General features: G+C 46.9%; 2 protein-coding genes across 2 annotated transcripts; one reads left to right on the forward strand and one right to left on the reverse strand.

The window, feature by feature from the left end:
• The first annotated feature begins 418 nt into the window (after window positions 1-418).
• On the forward strand, window positions 419-1366 carry LOC100476430 (olfactory receptor 2A12). Its single transcript, XM_034654214.1, has one exon. The coding sequence runs from the start codon at window positions 419-421 to the stop codon at window positions 1364-1366; it is 948 nt and encodes a 315-aa protein (XP_034510105.1).
• Window positions 1367-7491: 6125 nt separating this feature from the next.
• Window positions 7492-8439, reverse strand: LOC100474670 (putative olfactory receptor 2B3). The gene has a single exon (XM_002929412.4). It carries the CDS (start codon window positions 8437-8439, stop codon window positions 7492-7494), a length of 948 nt encoding a protein of 315 aa, XP_002929458.3.
• Between the last annotated feature and the right edge of the window lie 316 nt (window positions 8440-8755).

Consider the following 8755-nt stretch of genomic DNA (forward strand, 5'->3'; position numbering starts at 1 on the left):
GAGAATTTCTAGACAGAGGATCTCTAAGGCAGAGGGGAACTCCACCTCTAAAGGTTTGAGGGCTGGAGCCGACATGGTGTACATTGTCGCTAGACGTGGGCAACCGATTTATCCACCGAGGGGTGGGGAGTGAGACTGGGATGATTGCATATGAGCACTTTGCCATTATTTGTTCTTTTAAGGCATTACGTCAGATGCTTCATATATATATTGCCTCTACTCCTCATAAAAACCCTGAGAGACTAGTTACATTTTACAGATGAGGAGACTGAGGCTCAGAGATGTTAAGTAACTTGTTCAAGACAGTAGAGTAATGGGGGTCAGAACTAAAATCTCTGCCTCCAGGGCCGACATTCTTGCTGGACTGCCATACTTCGGATGATGTTTACATAAGTGTGATTCTCTTATAGGCCTCACCATGTGGATGCCTCCAGGGCAGAACCAAAGCTGGGTTTCTGAATTTATTCTGCTTGGCTTCTCCAGTGGCCCCACATCCAACAGAGTCCTCTTCATTGCCTTCCTTTCCCTTTACCTGAGCTCAGTCCTGGGCAACGCACTCATCATCACCCTGATCTGCCTGGACGTGCAGCTCCACACGCCCATGTACTTCTTCCTCTGCAACCTCTCCCTGCTCGACATGAGCTGTGTCACCACCACCGTGCCCCAGATGTTGGTGCACCTCCTCGCTCACTCTCAGACCATCTCCTTCGCTGGCTGTTGGCTGCAGATGTATGTGTTTGGTGCCCTGGGCCTAACTGAGTGTATTTTCTTTGTAGTCATGGCTTATGACCGCTATGTGGCCATCTGCCACCCACTGCGTTATACTGTCATCCTCAGCTGGGACCGCTGCACACAGCTGACAGCTGGGACCTGGGCCTGTGGTTTCTTCTTCTCTCTGATCCATACTTTCCTCACCATGAGGCTGCCGTACTGTGGGCCCAACATGGTCAACCACTACTTCTGTGAAGGCCCCTCAGTACGAAGCTTGGCTTGCACGGATACCCACCTCATTGAGATGGTGGACCTGGTCATCAGTGTCTTCATGGTTGTTTTCCCACTATCCCTCATTCTGGCCTCCTACATCCATATTGGCCAGATCATTCTCAAGATCAAGTCCACTCAGGGCCGCTGCAAGGCTTTTTCCACCTGTGCTTCCCACCTGACTGTGGTCACGCTCTTCTATGTGCCAGCCACGTACATCTACATGAGGCCCAACTCCAGCTATTCTCCTGAGCGAGACAAGCAGATCTCACTCTTTTACAATGTCTTCACTGCCTTCCTCAACCCTGTGGTCTATAGTCTGAGGAACAAGGACATCAAAGGGGCTTTTCTCAAAGTGATGGGGTGGGGTGGGATGGCCTGGTGAATTGGGAGACAGGAAAGGCCTGAGGTAGAGTGTCCAGTGCTAAGGAAAAGGACAGGATTTGTAATGTATGCAAACAACATTGTGCATTGGAACCAATATAGCACCTGGTCAGTGGAACAAATGTGGTGCATGAAACCAACATGGCTGTCTTGCTGAACTTGCTACATTGTGGGGCAGTGACAAACAACTCCATTATCTTCGTGACTTACAACAGCAGAAGCTCATTTATTGTTCATTTTCCATGTCAGTTGCAGGTGGACTGTGGCCTTCTGCCATTGGACTTGGATCTAATCTGAAAAAGGAGGCTCTATGTGGAATATCCCATTCTTATGACAAAGAGAAAGACACATGATAACTCTTAAAGCTTCTGCTCAGAAGTGACACACGTCTCTTTGCTGATATCCTACTGGCCAAAGCAGGTCATATGGTCAAGCACAATAGCAAAAGGGTAGAAAGTATGTTCTTCCCATGGAAAATTAACACATGTCACATGGCAGTGGGTATGGATATATAATTCTTCTGTAGTGAAAGCAGCAATAACGGGGATGGTAATATAATCTACCATAATGGCACTGGAATAGGATACATGTAACCAACATGAAACATGGTAATTGTAAGTGGCATGGTACACGGACACAGCAGAAGGCCAGAGTGATGTAGGCAACCAAAGTGGTACAAGTAAACAGTGAATATATGTAGCCAACATTGAAAATTAAGCCACTGGTATATAGAACCAAGGCAGGCGTGACTTGGTGCATAGAACCAATGTGATCCATGGAGCTAATGTGGTATACTCTGCATTGTGTGACAGAAGGACGCAGAATCTGACGTTAAGTGACCTGGGTTCCAGTACCACCCTTGTAACTTTTTTATGACTTTGGGCAATTCACTTTCTTTCTCTGAATCTTACTTGTTCATCTATGAAATGATCATCTTAAATGTAATGGTATCCAAGACCTCTGTATCTCTAAAATTCTATGCCACAGTAGGCGGAGTAAATGAAACTCAAATGCGGTGAACTTACGAATCCTCTGTGAACCATAAAACGAGTAAGGAGAGCATAGAAGAATCAAAGTCACTGCATGTGTATGTGTGGTCCTTTGTAAACCATAGTGGGCAGTACACACAGCAGTGACTCTCATTCTTTCAAGGGATCTAAATGACATATGAAGCTAAGAATCCTGGCATGGGGCCTCAGAGTTAGCATGAACTTCAGCTTCCGTTCAGGCCTCAGTGGTGGCCCAAAGGCGTCAGGGATGAGTCGATTCAGTTCCAGTATTTCTCGAGCACCCATGATGGCCAGCCAGTATCAGGCTTTGCGGAAACCAAAACAGGTATGTGGAGAGATTTGCAGTCATGAAATTACAGTGCCAAACCCAATGCCACAGTGACCCTGAAGGACTGATGACCTCATAGGAATGAGGTTCTCCAATGGGTGCCAGACACAGAGGACCAGACTACCTCTCACCCCACTGCCATCCGCCACTGCATACCCTAGCCCTTTGCAAGCTCTCCAGAACTTGGAGTCAGGGAGAGGAAGATAGAAACCCCAAGAAGATGAATATTGTTTCTCCCACCACTGGAATGATAGCTCGAAATGGAAACTAAGCTCAGTTACTGAGAAATGAAGTTACAGTTGTCTCAGGAAACAAGTAGGTTCTGTAACAGAGAACAATGGAGGGAAACCTACTCACTGAGAGCTGACAGGTTAAGGCCCTGGGAGGGAATTAAGGTTTAGCTGATCCCTGAGGATGAGAGGAGTCACCCATGCAAAGAGCCAGGGAAATGGCATTTCAGGCAAGGGGATACTAGGTACAAAGGCCCTAGGTCAGGAAAGGACTTTACATTTTCCGAAGAGCTGGAAGAAGGCTCCTATGGTCACAATACAGTGAGCAGGAGAGTTATAGATGACATTGAGAAGGAGGCAAAAGGCAGTCCTGATGAGCCCAGTAGAAAGTGTTTACTGTACGCTCAGTGCGGTGGGAATGCTTGGGTTCTTTTTGAGGAGCAGTGCAGTTTTAGGGTGATGAACTCCATTGTGGGTGTGGCTTGAGGTGACCAGAAAGGGAGCGGAAGAAGAGGTCTTTGGGATGAGAATATCTGGGAACTTACAGGTCAGGAGTGAGAACAAAGAACCTCCCTTTTAGAGAGTGACGGGGGTGTGGTGTCCCCAGGGAGAATTCCAGGTTGAGGACGCTGAGAGCGGCAGTGGCTGAATATGGGGCTGTGATGGCAAAGAGAGGGAGAACTGGGGAAAGGGAGAAGTGGGGACTTGCATAAATGGGGAGGGGATGAGCAGAGTCTGGGAATAATGAATGATTAGAGAGTTCTGGGTTTTCGGGGGTGGTAGAGATTTCATCTCTAGTATTTAGGTGCTAGATTTGTCCTAAGGCATTTACTCAGAAATCAAACAGGGCTGGGCTAGGCAGGGCATTTGGGTGGGTGGGTAGAGCTGCAAAAATGGGCTCTAGCGGGGCGCCTGGGTGGCTCAGTCATTAGGCATCTGCCTTCGGCTCAGGGCGTGATCCTGGAGTCCTGGGATCGAGCCCCACATCAGGCTCCTCCACTGGGAGCCTGCTTCTTCCTCTCCCACTCCCCCTGCTTGTGTTCCCTCTCTCGCTGGCTGTCTCTCTCTGTCAAATAAATAAATAAAATCTTAAAAAAACAAAAAATAAAAAACAATGGGCTCTAGTACCTGGCATGGCAAAGTTCCAGGCAGCAGTTCCAGAGGGCTTCAGGCAGAAAGTGAAAAGTCCCATGGGTTTTTGAGGTGTTCCTTCCCTATCTGGGGGAGGGAGTAGGGAACTACGGGGCTGGTGGAGGAAACTTGGTAGCTGATGAGAGTTTCCTGCTTCTGGCCTTGTGGGGAAGTGGGCTGCCTCGATAATGGGAGAGAAATCTTCCTGGCTGTTGGAGTTCCTTCCAGAAGGTGGGAAGTCCACCTGGTGGCTCTTTTACAACTAGGCAGTCAGGGACCAGGTAGTGGAGAGGTGAGTCTTGTGGCTAAAGTGTGATGAAGTTTATTAGTCTCCCTATGAGGACAGATTGCTACAGTTTGTAGTTCGGGGTGGTAATAGATTTTATCTTACCAATGATGAACGACCTGCATTTTTAAGCATCCGGGGTGAGGAATGGGGTGGAGGAGTGGGAGTGGCACAGTATTTTCAGAAGAATGGCTTGGGAGACCTGGCGAGGGGTTGGATTGAAGAGCACTTACTGAGGGACATCTGGGCATGGTTTGTGAAGGTGCTTGTCTTGGATGGTGCCAATGAATAGGGAGACGCTGAAAGACGTGACAAAGAAAGGAAGACGACTTGATGGCTTGGTGTGTTGGTGAAACAGAGAAATCAAGGAAGGTCGCAAGGTTTTATCTAAGCCAGCTTTACCACCATCTCTGCTTCCCTAGAGTTCGCTGATGGGAGCCAGTTGATTGCCGACTGTCATTCCTGGATCCCTGGCCCTGCAGAAAGAAGTCACAGCCCCTGTCCTGTTGGAATTTGGTCTACAAACCAGCACAGTTCACAGGAGGCAGACATGTATTTAGGGATGGGGTTAGAAATTATTATAGTTAGGGGCACCTGGGTGGCTCGAGTCGGTTAAGCACCTGCCTTCGGATCGGGTCGTGGTCCTGGCATCCTGGGATGGAGCCCTGTGTTGGGCCCCCCGCTCAGCAGAGAGCCTGCTTCTACCGTTGCCACTCCGCCTGCTTGTGTTCCCTCTCTAACTCCCTCTCTCTCTCAAATAAGTAAATAAAATCTTTAAAAAAAGAAATTATTGTTAAATAAATTCTCTGTTAATTTGGGTTTCAGTGAGGTACGGCTTTTTGTTTTTGTTTTTGTTTTGTTTTTACTCCCTTCCCTGCCAAGTTTCCCTTGAATTTTCCCTAGAGGCAGCACTCTTGCATAAATTTTTTCCTAATCACCTGGAATATTTTGCACCCTGAAGTCTAAATTTCCTGTATCCCCCTCTCTTCCAGAACTCCCCCAGTTCTCTCTAACCCTTAATCCCACAACACTGTTCTCTGACCTAATCAAATCCCCTTGTTCTCCCATTTCCTCCCATATACCACTATTATCTTGATGTAGCCTGGAAAACATGACCAATTCCCATAATATCTCTACTATCCATCCTTTGCCTATGTGATTTGGGGGCTTGGTGTGTCCTGTCAATCCCTCTATGTGGTATCTGCTTGCTCTCTCCCAATGCCGAGCGTCTCTCCTCAAGCCCCCTTCCTTATTGCTTTCTGAAATATGTTCAGCAAATGTCCTATAACCAGCTGTGAAATGTGAGGCCAAATATTATTCTTTCAAATTCAAGTGCCAAATATTATTCTTTCAAATTCAAGTTATAGTAATAACTGCCGTTAATTAATACCACAATTATTATTACTTCATTTGCTGAGTTCAAAGCACCTTCAGTGATATCTGGTTGGGTTAAATCTGTATTACTTTTGTTGGAACCATTACTGTTTTATTGAGGACTATTCCATAATTCTGAGGCTAAAGAGGCCTGATATTAATCACAAGGTGGCTTAATAGTTTTGAATTTCCTTTGTGTTCAAAGCGAGAACCTGACAGTATTTTTCCATGGCATCATTTCACTGAATAACCTGTCGCTTGTATCCATTAGGTGATTTAGACTTTCAAATTCAAAGCTAAATTTGGAACAGGAAAAGCTGGAATAGTTCTGTGGACCGTGGGAATTTAGAGTCGTGACAAAAGATGCCTCTTTTCCTCTTTTTTGTTTTGTTTTTGTTTTTTTCCCCGGTGGTAGAAAGTGTGAAGGCAAAACTTGGAGGAGATTTTGTGAAGGTCAGTAGGGGCTCCTTGTGGGAGCTTACCTTTCTGATTCAGGCTGCATTGAAGTGTTGCTCACCTTTCTTACTACTGGAGTATTGCCTGCCTTTTTTGGTATGATAGGCACTGGGTGGTCAGTACAATTCCTGAGATTCTGTGGAGCAACTTTTCTGTGCCTCCTCCAAGGTGCTGGGGAGTCTAAGGGGCCACAGATAGGCGTGTAGAGTTCTGGCGCTGCTAAGAGAAGCCAGTACCATTATGATCATTATATCCTCCCATTCCTGTCAGTATCCCCTTGAATCAAGTACTCTAGTAACACCATTATTACTCAGTTTAGATTTGAACAAATGTTTATTTAAAAAGCTCTACCATGTGAGACTCTCAATGAAGGTATCTTTGAGGAGTGCTGGCTGTTTGTAATCAGGGCCTCTTCACTTGGTATCCTGAAAGGGTGTTATAGTTTTTCTGTATTTTTGCCAATTTAGAGTTCACAAGCTTCTTGGTGACAGACCCAGACTGACTAAATCCACAGCAGAATGAAGAATAAACAAATGCCAACATCTTCATTTATAATGTTAGTCATCCTTTCCAGAGAGCATCATGACCCCCACTTTTGAAGCTGAAATGGTCTCGATTGGTTGCTTGGTAATTGTGGTATCAGGAAAGAGAAGAGCATAACAGGAAGAATGGCAATGTTTATGTAAAGCGTGCAATGCAGCAAGCATTGTTTTGAGAACTTTACCTACATTAACTATTCACAGTAATCTTACAAGGTGATGATTTCCTGCAAAATATGTGGCACACTCTGACCCAGTGTGATATGGTTTGGGTGATGTTTCATCTGTATGCCAAGAGACCCCTCGAAATATCTCTTCACCACAGCAGGGACTCTCCATGTACCCTGGGACCCACACTTCCGTGGAAGTGCTGGATGAACAATGGCCGATTTCTGAACCCTATTTCTAAGGCCACTCTTCCTTTTTCCTGACACTGTGTTTCTTTAGATCCGTTCATGCTCCTGATTGAGATAGAATAAAGTCACCGATACGGGTCCTGTCAGCATTCTGGTCCTGGCCATCCTAAGTTGATTTAATAGGCTCAGTCCTCATGAACTCAGTCATGAGTTGGCACTCTGTCTACGGTTGGGTCTCTTAATGTTTGAAGGTAGCTCAGCTGCTGCAGCCATCAACAAGTCCCACCCAGGCACCTGCCTTACCTATTATCTCCCTTATCAGTCAGTGATTCTTGCCTATCCAGTGGGTAATGGGAGGGAATGGGGTGGAATTTGTGGTTTCAGGTTCGGTTGTGGCCTTCTGTGCTCCAGTGGCCTCACTCAGAGGCCCTGCCCCAGCCTGTTAACTTGAGGAAAGCCCTCTTCACATCTTTGTTTCTAAGACTATAGATGATGGGGTTGAGAAAGGCAGAGATAACATTGTAGAACAGAGCCAATTTCTTGTCCCGCTCTGGGGAGGCATTGGCCCCGGGGTTCATGTACATAAACATGGCAGGTCCACAGAACATGGTGACCACGGTGATGTGGGAGCCACAGGTGGAGAAGGCCTTGAGTCGACTCTGGGTTGAGCGGATCTTCAAGATGGTGGCAAAGATGCAGACATAAGAGGCCAGAATGAAGGAAAGGGGTACCAGGAGAAGGATGAAGCCCAGGATGAAATCTACTTGGTCATTGAAGGATGTGTCTGCACAGGCCAGCTTCAGAACAGCAGGGACCTCGCAGAAGAAGTGATTGATCTCGTTGGGGACACAGTAGGGCAGGCGCATCGTGAAGACAGTGTAGACTAGGGAACAGCTGATTCCCCACAGTCCACAAAAGACCACCATTGCCCCACACAGCCATGGGGTCATGATAACCTTGTACCTGAGTGGGTAACAAATGGCTACATATCTGTCATAGGCCATGACAGAGAACAGCCAGCCCTCAGTGATGCCCAACACTAGAAAGATGTACATCTGGGCCACACACCCAACATAGGAGATAGTTTTCTTCTGGCAGATCAGATGTACCAACATCTGGGGCACAGTAGTGGTGACATAGCTCATGTCCAACATGGAGAGGACACTGAGGAAGAAGTACATGGGTGTGTGGAGGCGGGAGTCCACGTGGATCAAGGTGACAGTGAGCCCATTGCCCACAAGGGTAGAGAGGTAGAGACGGAGGAAGATGTTGAGGAGGATTGCATTAATGTAGGAATTCCTGGAGAAGCCCAGAAGGATGAATGCAGACACAGAGCTGTGGTTGTCCGAGGGGAAGTTCTGCATTCTCTCTCCTTCAGCTGCAGGAAGAGAAATGGGACTACTAGTGACCCAGCATAGGATGCGCATTCAGCTACCATGACCATTCACTTGCTGACAAGGTCAGTGGTTACTCGGATACTACTTGGAACTAATATGAGGTCAGAGACTGAGGTCTAGCCAGGGCGAGGCTAAATTTAGGGAGCGGAGGGAAACCTTCTTGGAATTTTCTGTTTCTCAGGCCCAAATCTTTTTTTAAGACTGCCAGAATCTCATTTTATCCTCTCAGCTCCAGCAAGACCACCTGCCTTCTTGTCCTTCAGGAGCACCATCACATAGGACA

Source organism: Ailuropoda melanoleuca, chromosome 2 (assembly GCF_002007445.2).
Source record: "Ailuropoda melanoleuca isolate Jingjing chromosome 2, ASM200744v2, whole genome shotgun sequence".
NCBI lineage: Eukaryota > Metazoa > Chordata > Mammalia > Carnivora > Ursidae > Ailuropoda > Ailuropoda melanoleuca.

Coding starts and splice junctions, on each gene's coding strand:
- LOC100476430 (XM_034654214.1), top strand. CDS start 419: ATGTGGATGCCTCCAGGGCAGAACCAAAGCTGGGTTTCTGAATTTATT.
- LOC100474670 (XM_002929412.4), bottom strand. CDS start 8,439: ATGCAGAACTTCCCCTCGGACAACCACAGCTCTGTGTCTGCATTCATC.